General features: G+C 38.9%; 1 protein-coding gene across 15 annotated transcripts in view; it reads right to left on the bottom strand.

Annotated features, from left to right (window-relative positions):
• AHI1 (Abelson helper integration site 1) overlaps positions 1-26,536 on the bottom strand; it is a 259,799-nt gene that overhangs the window by 29,934 nt on the left and 203,329 nt on the right. For 6 of the 15 annotated variants that reach the window (XM_037842182.1, XM_037842183.1, XM_037842185.1 and 3 more), the window contains 3 exons: positions 7,936-8,098; positions 4,784-4,884; positions 4-1,156 (listed from right to left, as the gene is read on the bottom strand). The exons of 1 other annotated variant lie outside the window; for it this stretch is intronic. In XM_037842182.1, coding sequence (XP_037698110.1) covers positions 1,025-1,156; positions 4,784-4,884; positions 7,936-8,098 — 396 coding nt within the window. In that variant the 3' untranslated portion in view covers positions 4-1,024. Of the gene's footprint in view, positions 1-3; positions 1,157-4,783; positions 4,885-7,935; positions 8,099-26,536 lie in introns of those variants that run through there. 8 more of the 15 variants (XM_037842193.1, XM_037842192.1, XM_037842191.1 and 5 more) reach the window with 4 other exon arrangements.

The following is a 26,536-nucleotide window of genomic DNA, read 5'->3' as shown; positions in this document are numbered from 1 at the left end:
TCCTTTTTTTTTTTTTGCCATAAAAAAAAAAAGTATAGAGAATACAGTTCTAAAGACATCCAAAAGGAGAAAGGCACAATGAAACAAACACAAAACAAGGTGCAGAAACGCCAGGTGACCCAACATGGCTAAATGCTTGGTGAACAGCTGTCTGTCTGTCCCGTGACAAGGTGGGTGCTCCCGCGTCTCTCAGAACGTTCTGCATCTCGAGTTCCTGGTCTGTGAGGTGGGGGAATGGACTGGAATCACTAGGGAGGGTCTCACAGGTCCCCTCCCTGAACCAAGGCTATGGCGCTATGACCGAGACCCCTCTCAACTCCTGTCACTTATCAGAGACTCCTTTTCATGCTCTTTTTCCTTTTCTTTTCTTTTTAAACACTTATATTCTTACACTTACACATGACATTAAGCATAGGAAAGACTTTGTGGTGGGTTTGTGAGGAAGGATCGATAAAATCAAACCATGAGTATTTTGATAAAGGACCTAAACTTGAGATATGCAGCTATGCTGGGTGCAAAGGAAGCGTAGCTACGCATTTCTCAAGGGCTGTGAGCTTCGGACTCATGGGCACCCGAGGTACTGTGATGACCGGGGATGGCATTTGCCTTTCCCAGGAACCTCTTTTCACAGAAGCGTAGACCTTTCTTTATGCTTTTTCCCCACAGGGAAGCAAAACACTGCCTAACTATACACATGGTACATTCTTTAGAGGGAAAAAACTAGTACATGGATTCAGATAAAGCAGATTAAATAAAGAAGAGACCCATGCATTCTAAACCTTAGAGCCTGATTCAAATTCAGTCTCCTCCATGAGAACTTTTCTACCCCCTTGCCCAAATGGACTCTTAGGTTCTGCAACACCCCTGCCTCACCTATTTTACCTTATTTTTTAGTGTTTTACTTGGCAGGTGTGTACGTTCCAGGCAGCAGAGGGATTGCCAGAAGCAGACCTTGGGTCGAGCTGGATGTCTTTAGAATTGGTTTGCTGGATATGATTATACATGGATGTTTGAAGAGTCTCACTCAGTTCTCGACATGAGCTAAAAAAACCCTGTTTACCGTCACAGTACCAATGCCCTCTGCCAGTGCTGTCAGTGCTTCCACCACAGTAAACTTCTCTGGGTTATAAAGATGCATCTTCCTAAATTCTTCAACCTGGTGCCAAATTCCAAACAATGGGTAGTATCACCCATGTAACATATGCCCATAGACAAATTCCTTGCCAATCCTTTCAACTGTATTGCTCAGAGCCCCCACACTGTCTTGGGAAACTGTCACAAGATATCCTTGCTGCATCTGAAGACTGGCATCAACAGCAAGAAACCATTTTTCTTTCAGTTCCTTTCAGGAGGGACTGTTCATTCTCACAGTCCCAGTGGTTGAACCATGGGATCAGGAAAACACTGGCCTCTCCTCGGCTCCCCACTGCTGTGTGGAGGCTGTACACGTCCATGGCACTCCTCCTTGGGTGCCTTGACATCTGGCTACAGCATCCTTTACTTATACTGGCTGCTTCTCTTCAGTCCTTGTGCTCCCTCTGGCATGACGGTTCTCAATGCCAGCGGCACGTAAAAATCACTGGGGGGAGCTTCTGAAATCTGCCCATATCCAGGTCCCATTCCGGACCAACCAAATCAACTTGTCGGGGTGGGGACAGGCATTGGTATTTATTTTCTTAATTCCCTAGCTGATTCCTTACATGTGAAGCCCAGGTTGAGGGCCTCCATTCTAACACAAGCACTGAGGACTTCAGCTCACTGGATTTCATGTCTTTTCCAGTCTCCTCAAGGCTCCATGGTGCATCTCTCCAATGACTCTGACCAACTCTATCACATCTCTTGTCCTTCTACCACACCCACCAACAGCTCCAATCACAGATTAAATCAAACCTGCCCTCTCCACTGCTCTACCCTTGGACACTGAGCACTACTGAAGGGAAAAAAAAATCCAACTACACAGAATTAGGCCACCTATATGTTTATGGTACCCAAACTTAGTGGCTCTCAGGATTACTCAGGAATCTTTTTGTGTGTCCCACATGAGCTGTGGCTCCTGCTTTCCTTACCAGTATTCAAATAGTCAGGACTCTCCTTGAGACCCTCTCTCACTCCTTTGCCTCTTTCATTCAAAACACACTTGCTTTCCATTTTGGAGAACACAAAGACCTCCTTACTGTCTAGATTCCCATTCTATCAACCTACCTGTATCCCCATCTACCCCTATCTGACTCAGAGGGGTGTTGCTCTAAGCTTGACACTACTGATATTTTGGACCAGATAATTCTTTGCTGGGTGGAGCTGCTCTGTGCATTCTAGGATACTTAGCAAGATTGTTGCCCTCTTTCCTCCAGATGCCAGTAGCCCCCTGCTCCACCTCGTAGTGTGACAACAAAAAATGTCTCCAGACACTGCCAAACGTCTCCTGGGAGGCAAAATATCACCCTCTAAGCCAGATGAACCTATCAACCTGTCTTTCTGATAGAAACCTCCTATTTCCTCCAAGATCCACTGTGTCCTTTGTCTAATCTATCTTCTACTTGAACCTGTCCATTGGTCCTGTCTCCTCAGTATATGATTTTACATGGCTCTCCAATATTTAAAAAATCACTCCTAGACACTGGATTTCCCTCTAGCTCCTGCTTGTCTTTTTTCTCTTCAGAGTGAAGTTTTGAGAATGACATCCATGAGTTCACTTGCTCAGGCCCCATTCAACCTTTAGTCTACTCCTGGGCCTTGTCACTCCATGAACACTAGCGTAAGGTTCCAGGGACTCCTGTTCACCAAACACTAGACAACCCAACTGCGTGGCTGTCCCTGACACTGCTGACTCTACCCTCCTGGCATCTCCCTTCTCTCCTAGCTTCAGGCCTCTTCCTGTTTCTGGTCCTTTTCCTTCCCCTCTGACAGTTCTTTCTTAACCTTCCCTTCTTTCTTCAACTGCCCCTTAAATACTACTGTTCAGCTTCCTTCTGTCCTTAGCTCATCTCTCTTGGAACTCTACAACACTCTTTCTGGGCTATGTCCTTCATTATAGGCCTCAACTCTACTGATAAAATACAATGAATACACCCACACCTCCTTGTTTAATTTTGAAACCCTACCTTCCCTCAGATCCAAACTTGTATTTCTGGAAGTCCTAGCGAATATTTCTACCTGGGAGCACAGATGCTACTAACAAATTGCAATATCTAAAACCGAACTCATCATTTCTTACTGCCCACACTCCTTGTCTCTAACTCCCTAAATCTTCCTATTTCTTTATTATTTCTATGGCACCTTTACTATTTTAGTTGCGTAAGGCAGAACCCTTAGTGAAATTTTAGATTTCGACTTCCCTTATCACATGTGCCCAATCTTAAAATCCTGTCAATTATACCCTCTGTCCCCTCCATCCCCACTGATTCAGGCTTTTATATTTTATTTCAGTGAAATTCTAATGAATTTCTCTACCCCAGTCTTAGCTTCCTCAAATCCAACCACTAGGCTGCTAGAATGATCTTCTTAATATGCAAAGCTACTCATGCCACTTTTCTCCCTGACTAACCTTCTTCAGGGCATCTCCTTGTTGGGGAAAAATGGAAGGAATGAGCAGAGTCCAGCAGGCATTTCTTGGCCTGGCTCCTGCTGTCCTTCTCTCCAGCAGACCCACTGCTCCTACACACCCTCACCACCCCGCTCATCACTTCCTCCGGTTATCCCCTCTGCTGGGATGCTTTTCCTAAGCTTCCCTTCCAAGCACATAGTCTTTCACCTGACATGCCTCAGCTCAAGCATTAACTACCTCCTATGGGAACTTTTCCTGGACTCCTTGCCCACCCTGCTCCAGGCAGAGGGTGTCCTCCTGGGGGTCCCTGATACATCGTGCACATGCCTTCATTACAGTTCCCACCACATTCTGCTGGAATTGCCTGTCTGCAGGTGTCTCACCCACGAGCCTGGAAGCTTCTCAAGGGCAACTGCCTGGCCTCCTCACTCACTTGGTGGGGCTAACAGAGCGGGTGGCTTGGAAGTAAATACTCAATAAATACATGCTGAATGGTGGAATGATGCGTGGTGGGTTCAACTGTCAAAGTTTTATCATGATACAGTATTCGTAGCACAAGATATCCATGCAGCTCATGGGGTCAAGACAAAGCTAGGTAATTTAGACCAAAGCAAGCACTAATGTCACATAGTAAAACAGTTTAATAAGCAATATATGTGAAGCTACAGTGCTTATTAAACCTTTCTACCAGAATACTTAACATCAGAACAATGACTCATGTCCTAGAGGGATATGATAGGACAGACTCACGAACGGGACATTTCTATGGTCGATAACACATTCATATTTAGTTTACCTTGAAAATATTTAAAATTACTAGCAAGCGAAAGGAAGGCTCCAGGAAGACAGAAAGTCTTTACTCTGTGGATTCGAGCAACCTTGAGCATAAATGTGCAGGTGGGGCTGATGACAGTGTCAGAATCATTTAAAGCAAGCGTGAGTGGAAGTAGCATCACCCTTAAGGCCACAACTTACACTGTGGGTCCTCACCCCATCACTTAGGGGTCTTACAATATGTGACTTGGGGGTGTACCTTAATCTCTTGGAACCCACTCAATTTCCTTATCTGGAAAATGGCTGTAATAAATTTGCCTTATATATTTCATAAAGTTGGTGCCATGATAAAATTAAATAACGTAAGCAATGCAGAGTTAGAAACATGATGAATAAAGTAATATTTCATCTAAAGAGAGTGAAAACCAAAGTACTTATGCAACTCAAACTCTTGAAAAGATTTACCTTTTTAGAAGCCAAAAAAGTTTTCTCTGTTTTGGTTTTTTCCTTGGGGCTTAAAGGAGGGGATCGCTCCTTTATCTCTGGAGGCAGTTGCTGATATAGTGCTGGAATTGGAAAATGAATTCATAAAATCAAATTAATGAACACAATCGGGGAGTGGGGTTGGGTGAGAAATAAATCTAAAGAAACCGATATTCAGTTCCTTGGTATAACAATAAACGACCTAGAAGTTATAAACACTAGTTACCAAAAAAACGTAACTTACGATTGGAAAGTTTTGATAAGCAGACTATCTTTTATTGGGGTTCAGAAATGTAGACGGTATTTTCACTTACTATGTGGTCATGGAGATGCTTAATTCATTTTCTTTCCATACACATGTGACATAATTTGAAAGAAGAGTTAACAGCAAAGACAAATTCTGCTGTGGGGATGACAAATTCTAATGGGAGAAGTGGTATATTTGTCTGACACTGAAGAGTGGGTGGGGTTTTGCCAGGCAGAGGTGTGGAGAAAGGCTAATCTGGGAAGTCCTTCTGAAATGAATAAGCAGGGGATAGGACCCTACAGGGTATTTTCTTTAGGAGGTGAGAAGTCAAGTGGGTTGAATCTGAAGAGATAGGTGGGGATTTTAAGGTCTAAAAAAGAACATCTATTTTGGCGAAATAACTTGGGCAACTCCTAACTGAGAAAAATTATTAAATATTGCTGATTAAAATTCTAAAACTAAGATTATGAAGTATATTAATTGGCTTTGTGTGTAGGTTGATTTTATTATTGGGCTTCTTTAACTCTTATTGGAAAGGGTGTCAGATGCAACTATTTTTCCTTCCTGTGGCTTAAGACATAAAGTGAACAAACCCTTATGATAATGAAGTTCCAGCTCCTTTTACTGTATTGTTCGATTAGAGGACCTGGTTCCCTAACCAGGTAGGGATTTTGGTAGGGATTTTGTTTATATATATATAAATACATATTCCCTTAGACCATTTACTTTGTATAACTGACTTCACATAAAGACAAAGGACAATTCCTCTATTTTTAGAATGGAATATGCTGCTGACAGCCATTTTTCTCTAATGTTAAAACTGGACAGGTGAGTTTTTGTTAAATGCAGGCTTTCTATTTGTCTGCCCTTTACAAAACTTTGTCAACAAGCAGTGCCTGATGTCAAAGGAGAACATCAATGCTTCTGGACTACATTAAGGGACTATGGCTGTTGAGCGGAACTCTGTGTGAGACATACAATTAATTGCTGCATACAGCCACTGACCACCAAGGGCAGTGTGCTTTAGAAGTCTGACTTTGGCCATTATGAAGGAAAAACAAATTTTATTGGATTTTAACCCACTGGAGATCAATCATCTGGAGCCTCTCAAGGTCTGCAAGACCAAGAAGTTATTCTGTAAACTAACTAGATTCTAAAGTTAAAGCATGCCATACCATCCTGCTGGAAAATACACAATCTTTTTGCACTGTCAAGTGAAAACAATCTAAAAAGTTCCCACTTGTATCTGAAAGGAAAAACGTATTGTAAGACCCAGTTTAAATGGCAGATACAGGCCAGAGGGCCTATGACTGTGCAGGCAGCTCTTTATTTGAAGACAGAAGCCCCCTGAACTGAGGCCGGCTGTCGATGCAGGGGGAGAGCCATCATTGGGAAGGCGCCGGGAGTCAAAAGGTGGAAGAAGGGGAGGGAGGGGCTGTGGGAGGTGACTCTCATGTCTACCTGGGAATTAACCTGGGCCCTACACTTTCTCCCACATCACCTTAACCTATTTCCATAGTTCATCCTCTTTTAAACATAAAAACATACTTCTGATAGAGTTAAAGCAGTACCACTCATTTACTACTCGGGGGAAAAGAGTATTAAAACAGTGGCACAAAGGAAGCGAAGAATTCTGGTATGGAAGGGAAAAGTGGGTAGTTTTTGAGACTTGTATCCTCTTGAGGGGAGAAGTCTGCTGGACGAGGCAGATGAGCTGAGGGAGGGGCTGCGCTGAGACTCAGAGTGTGAGGCTCGGGGAGGAGGCTCTGGGAAGCACCAGGGTGCACAGGATTGGGGGAAGGTGCTGAAGAAAATAATTTTATCCAGGACTGGCTCAGCACCCTGTCTTCATGGAAGCAATGCTTCTCCCTCCTTTCCTTCATCTCTTTTGCTCTTAAAATTCAGAATTGAAGTTAGGAATCGATAGCATTTTTGTTCAGGCTAAATGGGGTTTCATGGGCCAATCTGAAAGTCAATCAACTGTTATTCATAATAAATACTTCTTTGCAGAAACAAAAGACTTAACAACAAATACACAAAACAGATTATTCACCTTTTATCAGCCACCTATACTATATTTAAACTGAATCCACAAGACTTTAGCATGTCTAGAAGAAAGTTTAGAAATGATATAGCTCAACCTCCTCATTTTATAGGCAGAAACTGTTGGTTGTCACGGTGGATTAAAATTCAGATTTCCTGACCCCTGAGTGTTGTGCTTATCCTACCCTACTCTTGAGTTCACTGCGGAGAGGATAAACTTTTCTCAAGCACAACTTACTGCTCCCCCCCTTTCATGACAGACATTATATTCTTTATATTCAGGCTCTGTTAGTTCTACTTTCCCTCTCAAGGCCTAGCCACGAATCTACAACTTTCAGAAACTCATATTTAGAACTGGTTCTCTAGCTTATATTTTCCATTTACAAATGAGGGCTTAATGCTAATTTAGTTGGAGAGGAAGCAATGCACACTACTTCTACTGCAGCAGGTCACCAGCTAGGACCGAGGTGTATGAGGTGAAAGAGTGAGAGCTGGGGAGCTTGAGGACCTTTGGTGCCTTTCAGTGTGTGTGTGTATGTGTGTGTGTGTGGTGTCACTGCGGGAAAAGAGCTGACGAAATGGCTAGGCTGAAGAAAAAGGGTCCCCTGGGACCAGGAGCCAGGAAACAAATATTTCAATCTCAGAATGTAATCGCTTTCTAGTGTACTAGTGGCCCCTACCCCCACCCCTTTTGACTTTTTGCATCACGAGAATGAAAAGCAATACCCACTGGTGAATATATGCAAAGGTTATAAAGATAGCAAATTAAAGGGTAGAAAATGATAAAATCTTGGACTATCAGTTGTACCATATTAGTAAACCAGGAAGGGAGCATAAAACTTACTTTCACTAGCCACATGATTAGCTGGAAAATAACCTTCCTGTCCCTTTCCTACGCTGCCATACCACCAGTCTTCATTATCTTTGAAAAACACTCGGATAATGTCTCCGCGATGGATGGTTAGTTCATCTGATCGATTCGCTGGGTAGTCATAAAGAGCCACCACCTAAGAGAGAGATAAGACCACCACAGCTTTATCACAACTGCACCACAGAGAAAACCCCCAACATTCACTTCCTCTTGCAGAAGAGCAGCTGAAACCAAAGCAGTACTTTGGTAAGTCTGAGGCTGTCTCAAGGTTTGCTAATGGGATCAGGGGTGGTGGGAACACAGCAGGAGAAGCAAGATAAAAGACTGTGGGATTGAGAAATGGTTAAGAGCATTCAATACACTAAGATTAGCTTCAAAATAGCAGATGGTAATTTTTTTTTAAGTAAATTACTTGTGAAGCAAATAATAAAAAAAAAAAAGATCATACACCAGTCACTTTCTTAGAACTGCGTTATGCTACCTTTAGTTCCCACTCTTTGGCCTAAGCAGATGGAGCTGGAAAGAAAAAAAAATTCTTCAGAATGTCCACAGTTTTACAAAAAGGAGAAGCTCGAGGGCAAACCTGACTGCATACCTCACTGTGAACACTTGGCTTATTACTAATGTCTCTTCCTAAGATAAAATGCTCTGTAACACGTCTTTTACTATTTTATATCTACAATTTCTAATAAAACTTTTGACTGCCTATACAAATGTTTATAAGCTTATTTTTACTAGACACATATTTAAGAGGAGAAGACTTTCTACAAAAATCCACCTTTCTGTGTTGGTACAGGAATCACCATACTTGATGTTTTCTCGTTGGAAAATCAAAATCAAAATGATATGGCAATGGCTCCAAAGACATTTAAAAATTCCCACAGCATTGTTACTTAGATGGCCATAAGAGAGGAGAGCAGACTTCAACCCATTTGCCATCTGCTGCACTGTATAAAGCAGGACAGAGCAACAAGTCCACTAAAGGACAAACTTCTACTCCCTTTTTCTACTTAAAGGGGGTTTGAAAATGTCTGTGTAACACAACTACATCTGTAACAGAAAATCATCAATATCATCCTTTGCATTTAGGTTGTCTGAGAACTGGTTCATTCACTTAACAAACATTTATTAAAATCGTAAGGAGCCTGGTACTGTGCTGAAGGGTGAATGTACAGTGGTAAATGGCACAATTTCTAGAAGGGGTATCTAAGGCAGGCTTTGCAGCAGAACCGAATCAGGAATTAGGCAGCTGAAGAGAAGCCAAGAGTGTCTCTGCCAGATTGCAAGCCCTGGGTGAGAGTCCAGGGCAGAGGAATCTAAATAGTTCAAGCGGGGGAGCCTGGCATCAGAGGGGAGAGTGGCGGCTGCGGGAGTGAGTAGGGGCCAGACCATGCTTGCGGGATGCGTTCAGACTTAATGACATGGAAGGATGTACGCAGGGGATTCTACTACAGTTCACACACTTCTTTTTGGCACCTTTTAATTCATTTAGCCGTATTTATTATTACACATTATTTACGGGGTAATTTTAATGGATGACTCGAACCAATGCTGTCACTCTAGAGCCTCTGTGCAAGAATGACAGCTTATTTCAAACTGCAGGCTCGTGAGGCACGTTGCACTGCTCAGCAGGTGCCTGATCCACAACCTGCCATCTGGGGGCTGCTGAAGGCTGACAAACCGTTTACGTTTCAGTCTGTGATGCAGTCACTTATGTAAAAATGGAACTTTTTACTTTCCTCTCAAGTTCTTCCTTCTCCATATCTTTTCTTCTTTAGTCTCTTACCTGGCACTGCCAAAGAAGAGGAAAGCTATTTACAACATTCTGTGTGCCGGTGATGGCCCAGGTGCCTGCCAGCTGCTTACGCAGGTTACTGTGCTGTGTCCTTATGACAACCCTGTGAGGGATACATTCTTATTTCCATTGCATAAACAAGGAAACTGATGTTCAGAGAAATTTGAAAGCTTGCCTAAAGTCGAGTAAACTGGTAAGTAGTAGAATCAGGATGTAAGCTCAGTTTTAAAACTTTTTATTTTATCATTCAAATCTAAACATATTTATAGACCATCTTTGTTTAGAACCAAACATGGGGAAGAAGCAGCAGAGAGGAAAGGAGACTAATCACTGCTGAGAGAGAGCGACCATGTCAGAGGCATCCTCAGTCAGCCAACGGTGTTGCGAAACCTGCCTTACCGCAGGCGCACTGAGCTCCTGCGTGACACCCAAAGCCCCAGCCCCAGCGAGGGTGATGTCAACTGGGGAGGCTACATCCTCCAAAGCAATGGAGCAAATTCAAGTTCAGAATTCCAATACCATGAGGCATCGGTGTGTTTAACATGCTGACAGGCTACACTGACAGTGGAATCCAACCACTCAGTTACAACCCTTTTGTCATTACACTGGAGGCCTGGGACAAAACCCACGTGGCTCATGCGAGTTTGCTTTATTCCACTGTGTGTTCTTATCTTTTCATCTGAAGATCACTTACTCTCTTCTGTCACCATAGTGCACATAATGAACTTCGCTTGTTTTAATTTGGCAGTGGATTCTGTATCAACCACGTGTTCCCCATCTCCAGTAAGATCTCAATGTTTTAGGATAAAGTACAGCTCTGTAAAAAAGTTGAGAGGCATGGTCTTACCAAGGTTTGTTTAGACTAAATGCAATCTCCATTTTCTCCTTGTTCTGTCAGGCCTCACCATAGAAAATCCATCTTGACCATTTTCTTGAAGTGCCTTCTCTAACACACCATTTCTTGCATGCACTGCTCTGGCACTATGCATGGCAGAATATCCTCAGCAACATGGTCCCAATCATGAGCAGATAAAGCAGTCCCAAAATATTTCTGCAGCAGAATTTTAAAGACATGAGTTATGTGCCCATGTTGGTAATGGCAGATTTGGGAAACAAATTCCACTTCATCAATTTTTCTTTTATTACTGAGTCCTTGTTACTCAAAGCCCTTTGCTCAAACTCATGCCTTAATATTTGGACTCTACAAGCAAGTTAGTTTTCCCAACCTTGTAAAGCCAGGAATTTTTGGACCTTTCTTTCTCTTTCATTTCTGCTTATGAACAGGTCAATTTTTCTCCTGAGCTTTTCTCTCTCCTCCCCTTCCTCTCTCTTCTCTCTCTGCACTTGGTCACATTTTGACCACTGTTCACATATTTGAAACAGTTCCTTCTCTTTTTCAGAGCTTACTGAGTGTGGCTGCTGCTCAGGAACAATCATGGTGGAAGAGCCACTGGCAAGCTTTTGTTTGGGGACACATTTTTCAGTCTTCATAGCAGTGCTTGCCAGATGCTTTTTCTTGGCTTAAGCAGTCTGCCAAGCTGCTAAAAAATGTTCATGTGAACTCCTCTCTGATTATCGTCAGAGGGACTCATCACTAGTGTAGCTGCTCTGCTGAATTCTCAGTGGTTCTTGACATCAAGGTCCTGAGGAAGCATCAACCAGTAGAGTTCATCCACACAGTTCTTTGCAGCTCCACCTACAGTGCAATCTGAAGTCCTGAGTTATCCAACAAGCTAAGGTCTGTCGAATAAACTCAAACACTTGAGTGCTCTCTGCCAGCACTGCCTCGGCCTGGTGTAGAATCAGAATCATAGGGCAACTGCTCTTTGCCAGCCTGTAGCCAATGTGGTATCTGGATCCCACCTTTGCTGCTTCTGTTTTCTTCTTAACTCAAAACAGTTTGTGGGGAACGCTCAGATACAGTTAAAAGGGCTAAATTCATCTTTTTGGAGGGAAATTTGGCAATACTTCCCAAGATTTAAAATTCTTGTGTTCTCAGATACTTTCAACTTGATCCCAGTAATATCTGAAGGCTTCTTTGCTTTCCCGCCTGAAAAAATGTGCATCTTGTACATTTCCTGCCCAATCTTGGAGCTGGACATTTTCCCAAGGAGCCATGGACCATTTTTAGTGGCAAAATGGTATCAGAGACCTCACTCTGGTCACTTGGGGTATATATTGCCATTACATTGTCAGTGCCTCTAGGCTTTTGACAAAGGCTCTTTTTTTCCTTTTAAAAAATAGCTTTAAGTATATAGTTTGAGTTTTGACAGATAGGTTTTGTTGTGTAATCACCACCACATACATAAAACATTTGTATCAATGCAAAAATTTCCTTTGTGCCCTTTTGCTGCCAATCCCCTCCCCTGAATTTTGGACTCCAGGAAACACTGATCTGCTTTCTCATATTATAGTGTAACTTTTCCCAGAATTTCATATAAAGGAAATAAGGCAGTAGGTAACATTATGTGTCTGGCTTTCTTTCTCATAGCATAATGCATTTGAGATTCATCTGATATTTCTGGATCAATAGTTTCCTCCTCTTTATTGCTGAGAATTACTTCATTATATGGGTATACTATAATTTATTTATCTATACAACAGCTGATGGGTATTTCGGTTCTTTTCAATTCTCTATGGGGATGTATGTTTTCATTTCTTTTGGGTAAATATTTAGGAGTGCAATTGCCAGGATGTATGGTATATCTGTCTTTTACTTTAAAAGAAACTGCCAAACTATTTTCTAAAGTGGCGGTGGCACTTTGCATTCCCATTAGTGAGAATGAGAATTCCAACTGCTCTACAGCTTTGCTGACACCTGATACTGTCAGTCTTTTTACTTTTAAGCATTTAAGTGTATGTGTAGTGGTATCTCACTAAAGTTTTAATTTGTATTTCCCTAATGTCTAAAGATGTTGAGCATCTTTTTATATGCTTATTAGCCAACCATGTATCTTCCTTAGTGAAGTATCTGCTCAAATCTTTTGCCTCCCCCTTTTATTGGATTGTTTTCATATTATAGAGTTATAAAATTACATGTTCTGAACAGAGGTGCACATCTGATATATGTTTGGTAAATATTTTCTCATAGTCTTTGGCATGACTTTCAATTTTTAACTGTTTTTTAGAGGAGCAAAATTTTAAAAATTTGATGAAATCCAATTCATCACATTTACTTTTATGCGTCTTGCTTTTTGTGAACTGTCTTTGTCTAACTCAAGGCCATAAAAATTTTCTCCTATATTTTCTTCCAAAGTTTTATAGTTTTAGCTTTTACATTTAGATGCATGTTCCATTATGAGTTAATTTTTATATATGGTTTGGGGGTAGGGGTCAAGGTTCACTTTTTGCATATGGATGCCCAATTATTCCAACACCATTTATGGAAAAGATCATCCTTCTCCCCTCGAATGACTTTGATAACCTTGTCAAAAATCAATTCCCCATATATGTGTGGGCCTATTTCTGGACTCCTTCTTGTGCTCCATTGGTATATACACCTATTCTTATGCCCACGATGCACTGGCTTTTCACTTCACCTTTATAGTAAGAGGAAACCAGGTAGTGTAATTCCTTCAACTCTGTTCTCTGACAAAAGTATTTTAGCTATTCTGGGTTCTTTGTTTGAATTTCCATAAACATTTTTCAGCTTGTAAATTTTTATAAAATAGCCTACTAAAATTCGAGCAGGATTGTACTGAATTTATCAAAAAATTTGGGAAGAAATGACATCTTAAAAATATTGTGGTTTTTTTATATATTACATTTTCTTCATTATGCTCATTTTTTCCTTTACAAAATCATTAAGCATATATATTAGATTTATGATAGCCATTTATATGCTTGTCTGCTGCCATTTTCTCTGTCATTTCTGCATATGTTTTTATCAACTCATTTTTCTTTTGCTTATGGGACATATTTTCCCATCTGCAAATTTTTTATGCAGGTTGAATGGTGCCCCACAAAAAGATACACCCATGTGTGAATGTGACAGTATTTGGAGACAGGGTCTTTGTAGATGTGTTGAAGCTAAGGATCTTAAGAGGAAATCATCCTGGATTCCTGGGTGGACAGAAAATCCACTGACAAGTGTCCATATAAGAGAAAGGCAGGGGGAGACGTGAGACACAGAGAAGGCCATGTGAACATGGAGGTGGAGGATGGAGCTACACAGCCAGAGCCCAGCAGCGCAGGAGCCTCAGGAAAATGGAAGAGGCAGGTTCTCCCCTAGAGCTTTCGGAGGGCACGTGGCTGTGGTAACACCTTGAGAATAAATTTCTGTGGTTTTAAGCCACCAAATCCATGGTAACTTGTTATAGCAGCCCTAGGAAACTGAGAGAGCTGGATAGTGTAAATTTTATTTTGTTGAGTGCTCAGTTTTCTTACATTTCTTTAGAGAGGTGGACCTTGATTTAGCAGGCAATTACTTGCATTCAGTTTGGCCCTTTCTTGGTTTGTTTTTAAGCTTTACTAGAGCAGATTCAGGAGACTCTAATCTAGGGATAATTTAGCCTTTTTATCAAGGTGTGACTCTCCTGACACCCCAAGTATTAGTAGGTTTTCCCTCTCTGGCTGACAGGAATGTGAATTATTCCCATCCTCCTGTTCAGCCTGCTACTTTCTGATGGTTCTCTTCCTGGCCTTATGGGGTTCCACTTGTGTATGTGCAGATCACTACTCATCCAAGACTGAAGGGCACTCCCTGCAGACCATGGCAGTGAGCTGGGTCAACTGCAGAGGTTCACCTCATTTGTGAGACCCTCCTCTTAGAGATCACAGTCCACAGTAAAAAACAGATTTTTTTTCCCCCAAATATTTTCTTCAGTCTTCTGGTTGTTAAAGGTGAGAGGGCAATTCTAATATCCTCAATGCTTTCTTAAACAGATTATGTAAGCCTGAATTTTTTTTTTGAAGAGCTATTCTTTTTGGATGGCCCCACGATCTCCACTTCATGGTGCTCAGGTTCTTGTATAATCCCTGCCCTTGAGTGTGGGTGGGACCTATGATTCACTTCTAACCAACAGAACGTGGAAAATATGATGGGCTGTCACTCGCATGGTTACATTATGTCATGGGATTGCTCTGACAACATTCAGACTGGGGAAGCCCACGTGGCAAAACACTGCAGGCAGCCTACAGGGTCTGTGGGTGGCTTCCAGCCGAAAGCCAGCAAGAAGCCATGACCCTCAGTCCAACAACCTCAAGGAAATGAATTCTGCAAACAACTGGAGTGAGCTGGGAAGCAGATTTCCCCCAGTCAATTCTCCAAATAAGAGTGCAGCCTGATTAACATCTTCACTGCAACATTGCAAGACCCTAAGCAGAGGACTCAGCTAAGCTATGCCTGGAGTCCCGACCCACAGAAACTGCTTACTAATACATGTGTATTGTTTTAAGCTACAAGGTTTAAGGTAATTGGTAACATAGCAATAGGTTAACAAATACACTTGGTTATAAGTATAATTACATTAGTGATAATGTTGTATCATCTCATTTCATTGCCTCCATAAGCCTATGAGGTATGTAGTATCATTTCATTTCAGAGCTGAGAAAGCTAAGGTTTACAGATGCTCAGAGCCATGACTAATAATAATGAAATGCCAACGACAATAAAAACTCATTTTATCTTCTCAACAATTTTGTAAGACAAGCATTAGTCATTTCCATTTTTGTGATGACAAAACAGGCTGGCTGAGGTTACATGGCTTGTCTGAAGTCACCAGACTAATAAGAGGCGAAGCTGGGATTAGAATCCAGGTCTGGTCAGTCCTACAGCCTCTGCTCCTTCCATGAAGCTGTGCTGCTTGGATCATTCTAAACAACTGTGTGGCCACACTGCTGCACTGAGCTATAATACAATGATGCCCTCTGGAGCTGCAGAAGTGTCTAATGTTACTTGTCTTTATAAAAATGGTCCTGTATGCTGTACTTTTTGAGTGATATTTGCTTTTGACAGTTTTTCCAATGTATTTCCTTGGCACTGTCATTTTTTGACCCTTGTATCTTTTGTGTATCTCTCCTCTCTTCTAATTTGCTGTTTAAAGTGCAAAAAATAGAATAATATGGCTTGTTATAATTGTATGTAAAATTAGTGTAATAGTCTCAGGGACTTATACTAAGTCCACAAACTTTTATGTACAGATCTCTGGAATTTTATTTTTCTGGGGTCTTTTTACCTACTTCCTGATTTTTTGATGGGTTCTATACAAGCAACGTGAAATAGATGAACTGCAAATACGTCTGCCTAAGTCTATGGCAAATTAGACATGTCCAAGCTTAATAACCAGTTTCTTCTACATTGCCTGGAAGTCATAGTCAATACCAATAAAGGGTGTGGTAGGAGGAGAAAAAAAAACAGAAGGGTAAGTATGCCTCATAAAGTACAATACAGTTAAAATCCTAGGCTTCGGTGGCAAAAAGATCAAGGGTTGACTGCTGTCTTACAGCTAATTCCGTGACTTAAGACAAATCATTTTACCTCTGCTGCTACAATTTCCTCCTTTACTTAATAAGATTGTTGGAGAATTAAATAACCTCTAGGTTTAGCACAGTTCCTGGGTCAAAGAGCTATGGAATCTTATTATTTCAGCATTATTGAACTGTTAACTTGAGAAATTAACTTAGTCTGTGTTACATGACACATATATGTGTTATATGGAAATTTACACTTAAGGAAGTTTGCTTAACTGGTGAGACTGGCTAACCAACCACAAGAGCAGTCAGCAGTAGCAGCGAACATGTTCAGGGCTTGCTACGTGCCTGCCACTGTCCTAAGTGCATCGTATATACTGACTCCTTTAACTTCCATGTTGGTATTTTCATTATCCCCAATTTACCTATGGGAAAACCAAGGCACAGAGAAGTTAAGTAGCTTGCCCAAGCCACAGAACTAGTCAGTAGCAGAGCTCAGAGTCTAATGCTACCAAATTCTTAGCCCTCAATATATGGATTCTGTGATGGCAAGGTTGGCATATGGAGTTGCCAAAGATATCAAGGCAATAAGTATTGGTTTCTCACCATACCCAGTTCTTTCCATTGCAGTGAAAGGAAACTAGTCCTTCCCTATTTAATTAGTGGGGCTTAAGAATTAATTATCAATCTCTTATCTACAATCCTTAAATTTTTCTTCCCAGACTGCTTTCACTACTGTGACAGATCCTGTGAATTGGCTTTTCCCATAATACTTAAGAGGCATTTAACCCCAACACTTTTTCCCTGAAAAATTCAACTCCTATTTTAAAATGCGAGGAAACAAGGTTTAATGAACAATCTCATCTTAGAGTAAACTAATCCAGACATACCTATTTCATTATAAAAGATAATCACGATTACCATCAATGGTTACATAAAGCAAAAATAACTGCAGAAGTTATTAACCCATGTGAAATATTTGAAAAAAAAGGCTCCTTAGAGAGAAATAAAATTTCTATATAAGAAGACAACATTTAACTTTATAGGACAACTATTTAGGTATCATTTAGTCTGCAGTGGACCCAATCTGTAAAGATGGCTAATTATTAATCATGTTCATCAGAACATTTGACAACATACAGAAATCATGTCCCTACACTAGACATTGACAATAATCATATTTTCCAAGTTAGAGTATCTGATGCTTTAATTTCTCATGAAAATTTGCCTAGTGTTCTAAAACAGCAGAATGATTTAAATATTTGTCCTTAATCTACTAACAAAGGGTAAAGATTTGTTTCTGATTTTCCTTTTTTTTTTGGGGGGGGGGTTTGATTTGAAACTAGAATTTAAACTTTAATAATAATAATTTATAATCCCATTAAAGAGAACACTGAGGTTCCTAAAAAAACCAATAATGGTAAGGGCAACCTGTGTGGTAAATTACATCTCCTCAAAGCAGCCACCCTTAGACAACCCTGCTGGGCATTCTGAAGAAAGAGCACTGCCTCATATGGGCCCAAGGCTTGGTGAGGGTTGCTTTTCAGAGAATTCCAGTCCTGTCCACCTGTTAAAGCATTTACAATGTCATCTGCCTGTCATAGATCTCAATGCAAGCTCTCTTAGGGCTGGAACTTTTATCTGTTTAGTTCATTTCCATATTCTTAAAACCTAGCCAAGTGCCTGGCTCATACTGTGTAATTACTGTATTTGTTGAGTGAATGGTGCCCAAAGCATACGCCTTTCTTTCATAAAGTAATATGTTACATCTACATTGCAGGGTCTTGAACTGAGGTTGAGGACCATTACACTCCTTCCTTCCTTGTAAGGTTGCTTTCCATTCTTCTTAACTAGCAAGCTATACGTTTGAATCACATTAGCTCTGCTGCCCTGTCCCCCTCACTCACTGACTCAGAAAAATGCCTTCACATCTTAAACTTTAAGGTTATGCCATTGGCTTTATTGTTGACTAATTTAACCAAATGAACACACAACAATGACTGTATCTGTATTTCTGACCTGATCACTAAAGACCACTGTCAATTATGCTATTCAACATCTTTTGATTAGGGCATAAGTCATGAATTGAATTACAAAACTGAATCCCAGGACAAGTTCTCTCCTCTGAAAAACCTATACAATCCCATTTATTATCTGAGATAGCTCAGCATGTTTCTTTTTCAGTGATTTTTTTTTCTAGGAATCTAAAAGTCAAACCAGCTACTTCATTGCAATAAATGCCATATGGATACAACACAAGAAGGATGATGACACACTGGCCAGAGTCACATCAATCTTGCTTTGGTTTTCTACAGGGGAGGGCATTTTCTTCCCAAATGCAAAAATGTAGATCAGCCTAGAGTGCAAGAATTCAGGGCTTAGTGTTACTGAGATCTGGATTCAAATCCTGTCTCTAATACTCAGGAACTATGTGACTTTGGACAAGTTATTTGACTTCTGAGAACTTTGGTTTCCTCAAATGTAAAATGGGAAAACACCTCATCCATTCTTCTTTTCCAGTCCTGTGCTAAGGTCCTGGGTTTAACGGGGAGTGTCTCCTAGCACCCTGCCTTCCCCCTGCATCACCAGTACAAGAAGAGATGGTTTCTGCCCTTTGGAACTTACAATGTAGTCTATGGGTATTAAGTGAGAATTAAATTAGGCCATACCCACTGGCACAGTTTTAGACATGTAGGTCCTCAGTAGGTGGATACTTTATTTATAGCATAGAAGGGGCAGAAGTCTCTATTTAAAAGCTGTCACATATGGTAACACTTTCCCTAATTGCTAAGATATTTTCTCCTGTTAGATGTTATTATAATTTCTAGGATGCATTTGGAAGTCCAGACGGATATTCTTCTGTCTAATGATAAAGAAGAGCTAGGGAGATAAAAGTTAAGAGGCATTATTATGTTAGCCTAAGTCTGATGAGCTTCTAAAGAATATTTGTCTGATCAAAGCAAAACAGAAGAGTTGCCAAGGAGAAGGCAACGCTAAGAGTTGAAAAAGTTTAAGATTCATTGATAGTAGCAGGAACCATGTAATTGAGCCTGTGCGTATCCATCTAAATATCTATTCCTCCTCTTTAGTTGGGTTTTCTACCAACTACAAGAAGAGTTTTGTTCTATTGGATTTCCAATAAAACAAAAAGGATTTCCCCATAAAATTAGAGTTTTATATTTAAAATATTACTGAGTCTTTTATTTTTTTAAATTCAACTTTATTGATATATTCGCATACCATACAATCATCCAAAGTGTACAATCAATTGTTCACAGTACCATCATATAGTTGTGCACTCATCACACCAGTCTATTTTTTGAACATTTTCCTTGTACAAGGAAAAGTGAAATAAGAATAAAAAATAAAAGTAAAAAGGAACACTCAAATCATTCCCTCCCTCCTGCCGTATTTTTCATTTAGTTTTTTGTCCCCATTTTTCTACTCATCCATCCATACACTGGATAAAGGCAGTGAGATCCACAAGGCTTTCACAACCATACTGTCATCTCTTGTAAGCTACACTGCTATACAATTGTCTTCAAGAGTAAAGGCTACTGGGTTGCAGTTTGATAGTTTCAGGTATTTACTTCTAGCTATTCCAATGCATTAAAACTTAAAAAGCATTATCTATATAGTGCATGAGAGTGCCCACCAGAGTGACCTCTCAGCTCCATTTGGAATCTCTAAGCCACTGAAACTTTATTTCGTTTCATTTCGCATCCCCCTTTTGGTCAAGAAGATGTTCTCAATCCCACGATGTCGGGTCCAGATTCATCCTCGAGTCTTTTATTTTAACAGAAAATCTTTCTGCGTGTGTGTGCACGCATGTGTGCATGTATATATAAACCAGCCCCCCCCCCTTTTTAAATATTAGCTGAATTTTTAATATGGAAACAATTTATTTTCATGTTTATTTCAAAGTATGGGCTTAATCTAAGCTACCTATATGACAAGTGAGTTATTCTACATAATTCTGATGAGGATGAACCAAGTAAGAAGTCATAAAAGAGGAAGGGTAGTTTTATTTTGGTATGCTTTGCAGAGAAGGATGAACTAAAAGCATAATGTTTGCAAGCTGGAAAATTTTCCCTTTAAAATACACAATTTCACCATGAGAATGTGATAAATATGGTCATTGGTAGGATTATTACTAATTAACATAAAGTAGAATAAAGAATAACATTTTAGTAATTATTTAAAAAGTGTAATAAGCTTTAGGGAAGTCTCAGTTCTCTATAATGTCACTCAATAACTATGTGGTCTGTAGTATTAAAATAGAAACAAAAGAGCAGATTAAAAAATATTAGTGGAAAACCAAGTTTAACATTAACTCCTGAATCGTACAAAAGCACATTATTAAATATTCAAATAACTCATTTACTAATAGTGACATTGGGACTATAATTTTATTTCATAAGAGGAATAAAGAAACACAAAGCCCTATTTCTAGCATTATGTGGTAGAAATATATATAGCCTCTTACGATTATTTCCATGAATAACACATAAGACATGCCTAAAGATATTTATAAAAAAGAAACCAAGGTCCTATTATTTTTAACTGATATTATCTGGTTAATAATAAAGAAAACAGGTAAAGAAAGTAAATAATTGCACAAGGGTTACTGCTTCTGCACCAGACAAACTATGTATTCTCACCCTGTATATAATGCTTGTATATATGAACCTTAAACACTTAGTCAACAAGAATCTGAAAATATCCAATTCCAAATACCTTCTGATAAAATAATTCCACCAAGGAGAGAACACCAAACTAGGAATCAAGACAGCAAATCTCCAGTCCTTCTTGACCTCCAAGGCTAAAGTGTGTCACCAAACACTCAATGGGACATCTATAAATAAGGGGTTTGGACACAATGATACGTGGTGTATCTTCCAGCTTTAAAAATCCTATCACACCATGTACTCAAATAACCATCCCAAAAGAACAACATTCATTTAATAGGTTTTACAGTAAATTCAAAGTATTAATTTGTTTGAAAATGGCATGGCTATATCCTTTGTTTTAATATATTAACTGGATAATTTTCTGTTTGATTGTTGTTATTATCTGCAACACTACAGAGGAGATACTTCCTGGTAACAACTGAAGTAAGGATAAAGCATTTCTTCTGAATTTACCATTTAGATACACTTTTATTTTCTCTGACAAAAAGGGAAGACTCTGGAAGTCAAACTGAACTTAACTTGATCTTTGGACTTCAAAAACAAAGCTACTTTGAAGTTGAAGGCTCAAGTTTTTATATTATGATTGTTATCAATTAACCTTTTCTTATTGGAAATCACAATTCACATACTTTGTTAGAGTAAATCATTAGTGTTTTACAGAAAAAGACCCTAATGGTATCTTTTTATTGATATAATTATTAAATAATTTGTAAAATTAAGAGTTTTTTTTTTTTTTTTTTTTGTAAAAGAAGAAAAACGATAGTGTGCGTCTATCTTCTTTCTTGGGAGGGATAGTTCACTCATCGAAAAAGGAGAATAAGGAATCCTTGGTTTAGATCAGTGGTTCTCAAAGTCTCGTCCCTGCCCAACAGCATCAAGCAACACCTGGGAACTTGTCAGAAATGCAAATTCTTGGGCCCCACCCTAGACCTGCTGAATCAGAAACTGTGCGGTTGGGCCCAGCAATCTGTATTTTAACAAGCCTTCCAGGTGATTCTGATGCACCTAAAGTCTAGTTAGTATTGTATTTCAATGATCTACTTTATGAAATACATAAACATATTTTCTGCACATACCAAGTATGCAACTGAATGGGTAAGAAATGTAAGTTAAAACATAAACTCAAACTTTGTAATAGAAGGTTACTGATAAAACTTAGGAAGTAAAACCTGTTCTCTTTCCTGGTTATTAGCTTTTATTTATCTTGCTTAGTTTCCCTCTTGTCACACTCAAATGTTGACTAGCTCCAAATTCAAGTAAGTTAACATCTACTTCGTCATTTTCTCAACATGCTCAAACCGCAACTAGGAGTCATAACGTACATTTCTTAGGTCTCCCTAAAACCTCTTAAGAATTAACTAAGTTTTTAAAATAAAAAACCAAGCAAAACTAAAAGACTGAATATGTTCATCCACCAATAATTAATATGTACTTATTATGAGCCAGCTCCTCTTACAGACTGGGGAGATAGCAGGGAACAAAACAGAAGAAACGCCTTCCTCCAGGGAGGCTCCATTTTACAACACGTTCCACTGTCTTTAGTCTGGTGGCCCTTTTCACAGAAGGGATACCTTAAATTATATATTATATTTGTAAAACTTACTCTTCTCTTTCTTAATACTTTTAAGATGACAATTAACAGTACCAGTGTGCATACAGATACATAATATTAATAGAATAATTCATTCCTGAATTATTTCAGAAAAGAAAGAATTGGTTTAAATTCTCATAACAAATCAAGAGCAATGAGTAAAATAAAAACTACCAGTAAAAAAAAACTAGATGTAGACAACATTTTAAAATAAATTCAATTATTTGCAAATAACACATTAATAACAATTTATAGCTATGTTATAAATTCTATACTCCATAGTTTAAAGCAATGATTTATAAAGCTTAATACACAGAAATATATCCCTCTAGATAAATGGAATATTCTTCCTTCTACCCTGGTGCATTTGCTTTGTTGTATTTTACCTCTAGATGCTACTTTTCTGTCCAGATCCTTTTCATACTCCCAAATATTGTGAAAGGTAGTAAAAAAAAAAAAAAAAAGTAAAGATAAATAAATAAATAAATAAATAAAGCATGGAAATTTATAAACATTAAAATTAAAAAGCCCATGAATTTAAATTTATTAAAATATAAATACATAAACAGTTTTAAAATTTTTAAAAGAAACAGATACACAGATAAACAAGTTATGAAAGGGTATTCAAGTAGATTATTGCAAAACTACCTTGGGAGAGCACTTTCCAAACTTGAATAGGACATACTGGAAATCAAAAAGGTTGAAAAGACTAAAATGAGCTATCATTGTTCTCCTTTAAAGAGAGGTATGGGTGCATTTTTCTGTGGCTTAAATATGCGTAACAGAAATAAATGAACCAACTTAGTACTAAAAAATAACATGAGGTCTGGAGACAAATCTTTTGAGAACTAAAATTAAATCTCTCCTGAGATTCAGGATTTCCTGAGCACTGACTGTAACTGCAGAAAGTAGGAGTGCTTGATGCTTTGAGGCAATCTATACAGAAACATTTGAGGTCTACATAAGAGTACTCCTTATAGTGGTTTTATATAAGGGCATTTATAAAATTTTATTAACAGAATTCATTAAATTTATACACAATTTATAAAAAGATTAATCTCTCAATCATAGAGCAAATATCTTGAATGCTTACTATGCATATGACACTATATATATATTATATAAATATATAAATATATATATGTGTGCATGTGTGTGTGTATATATATATATATGAGACACTATATAATATGGAGAAATATAAAGAAATGCCAACAGAGTCCTTGATCTGAAGGATCTTAAAGTATAGTTAAGAATATTGTTTCAAACATTATGTATTAAAAGCCCTTATTTGTAAAGTTTAGCATAAACTACTTCTATAATTTTCTCTATTTTAGGAAGTATTTTATTTTTTAAAAATCTCATTTAGCTGTTTTGATTTTATTCAACCAAGTTTTCAAAATTTCCTAGTTCTAAAACAAGTGTATAAACCTTAATTTGGGTTCTTTCTCAGCATCAATGTGTATTTACTATAATTATTTAAGATTCTGTTTTTACACCATCTATATCTGTATCTATATCTATATAATAATGCATGCATGCACATATATGAATTCATAATAACTATCCTATTTAGTATTTATCATGCCTTATTTCCCTAACTATAAACTAGAAGAATTATTATTTGTCTAAATCACACAGTTTGGCAGATCGGAGATGTTAGCCCAGGTTTGCTTTTCTCCCAACCCCCTTAACCACTCCACTCACATTTTTATATTTGAAGTTAGAGACCAGCATGGAACCTAGTGAATGTGAGGCTGTTTGGTCCCTGCTTGTAGCTTTCCATAAGGCTGTGCCAAAGTATGCTCCTAAAGACGTGGTATTTTGTTATAAAAGAAGACTCCTGAAGTAGATCATCAAAGTGCTTTTCTTCATATTCGTTTCTCCTCTCACAATATGTTGAGACCACCAAGCTGGGAAGTTACATGGGAAACTGATATTGGGCAGGAGTGATAGCATACATGCCTCTGTGTGCCTCTGGTCACTGTAATTTACATGCAAGTGTGGAAGGAAATACTGAAATGACCAGAGGCAGAGTTAATTCTGAAAGGCTCTGTGAAAGAATCTTGAGGACTAAGTTTAGAAGGAAAAGAGGAAAGTTTTCCAGTTTGTGGATAGTCAGCCAGACATTGATTAACTGCTCATTTCATCAAAACACTGAGGTTGTGTGCTCTAACTCCAAAGTCAAACCAAATATTCTAGAAAAAGCTCTTGCACATGCATGTCAGTGTCTGGTTTAGTGGGCACAAAGGTAAGGGTATCATAACAAAAATAAAAATGAAGAAGCTTAATGGAAAAATGTCCTTACTACAGCATATAATTCTAATTGTGATAATAGGGAGGTGAAGACAACTGATTAGGGGGCTCTAAAACTGAGCAAATAGAATTATAAGCAGTAAAATAGAAAGCAGCAAATAGAAACTATGAACTTAAGAACAAATGAGCAGAGGGGAAGCACTTCCAGAATGGTGTAGTAAGGACCTTTGAGAATCGGCTTCTCCATATAAGCAATGAGAACACTGGCAAAAATTGTCAAACCAACTTTTTCACAACTCTGAAAATTAACCAAAGACTTGCAAAAATCTGAGATGCATTTATTCAAAAAAAAAAAAAAAAAAAAAAAAACAGCTGAATTTTGATAAGCATAGTGGTATTTGCGGTGTTTTAACTTGTCCTATTCCAATTCCCCTCTCCTCAGGTCTGCACTAGCCTTGAAAATAAACAGCCTTGCAACTAGGATGAAAACCAGCAGCCTAGTAGCCACTGGAGGGGGCAGAATGTGTTTGGAGATTCCCAATAGCCACAGCCCCAGAGAACTATCACTATTTAACAGTCTGTCATCTCCATGAAAAGCTCCACTCTCTCGGTTTGCCTTTATTTGATGTGTCTCAGAACATGCTCTGTGTGAACAACCAGATCCTTAGAGCATTTTTTGAAAACAATCATTGGCAACTGTTTAACACTGCAGCTTCATGAGGTGGTGATGCGAGTTGCGACTAACAAAGGCTGACCAAAAAACTAAAAGGAAAAACTGGGGAAAGACATGTTCATAGGGGGCTTTGAAGAGCTCTGATATATTCCTGGGAATCTAGATGCCATACGCAAGTGCACAGGGCTGACTACATGCCCAGGAAAGACCAGAGAAAGCTCTAATCTTTCACCTCTGGCTGACCCTGAGACTCTGAGCAAGCAGGAAATGAAGGCTAAGATGGAGCTGCTCAGGGGCTGACAGTGTGTTGATAGTATGTCCCAATGAAGAGACCCTTGGAAAAGGCCTGCAAGACTTCTCAGTTCAAGACATTTAAAGAAATCTCAGTCTGACCATTAGCTGACTACCTAGTTAACCAGAGAACTCACTGACTGCATAACACAAAAAAGTACCAACTATAGAATCAGTCTATGAATGTCACTAAGTTTACAAAAAACAGCAACAGCATCATAACAAAAACAAACCCTGGAGAGGGGACCTAATCTCTAGGTAGATACATTACATTATCTAAAATATACAGTTATTAACAAAATTAGAAGATATGCAAATAAACAGGAAAGTATGGCCCTCTACAGGAAGAAAAGAACTCAACAGAAATTGTCCTCAAGAAAGTCCAAATGATGAACTTACAAGACAAAAGATATTAAACCAACTATTATAAGTATGTCCAAAGACCTAACGGAAGCCATCTCTAAAGAATTAATAAAAAGTAGAATAATGATGTCTCACCTAATAGCAAACATCAATTAAAAAAAAGGAACTATAAAAAAGGACAAAATAGAAACTCTGAAGTGGAAAAGTACAGTATTCACTAGAGGGCCCCAAAAGCAGATCTGAACTGTTGAAAGAAAAAAAAACAAAACAAAACAGTGAATTTGAAGATAGGTAAATTGAGATTTTTTTCCAGTTCGAGGAACAAAAAGATAAAAAAGAATGAAGACAAATGTACAAAGCCTCAGAGGCCCACAGGATACCATCAAGCATACCAACATATGCAAAACGGAAGTCCCAGAAAGAGAGGAGACAGAGAAAGGGAAGACAGAATATTTGAAGAAACACTGGCTAAAAGCTTCTCAAATTTGGTGAAAAACATTAAT

This window comes from Choloepus didactylus, chromosome 7, assembly GCF_015220235.1.
Source record: "Choloepus didactylus isolate mChoDid1 chromosome 7, mChoDid1.pri, whole genome shotgun sequence".
NCBI lineage: Eukaryota > Metazoa > Chordata > Mammalia > Pilosa > Megalonychidae > Choloepus > Choloepus didactylus.
The sequence above is the reverse complement of the archived record's forward strand: the minus strand, read 5'-3'. Positions and strand labels throughout refer to the sequence as shown.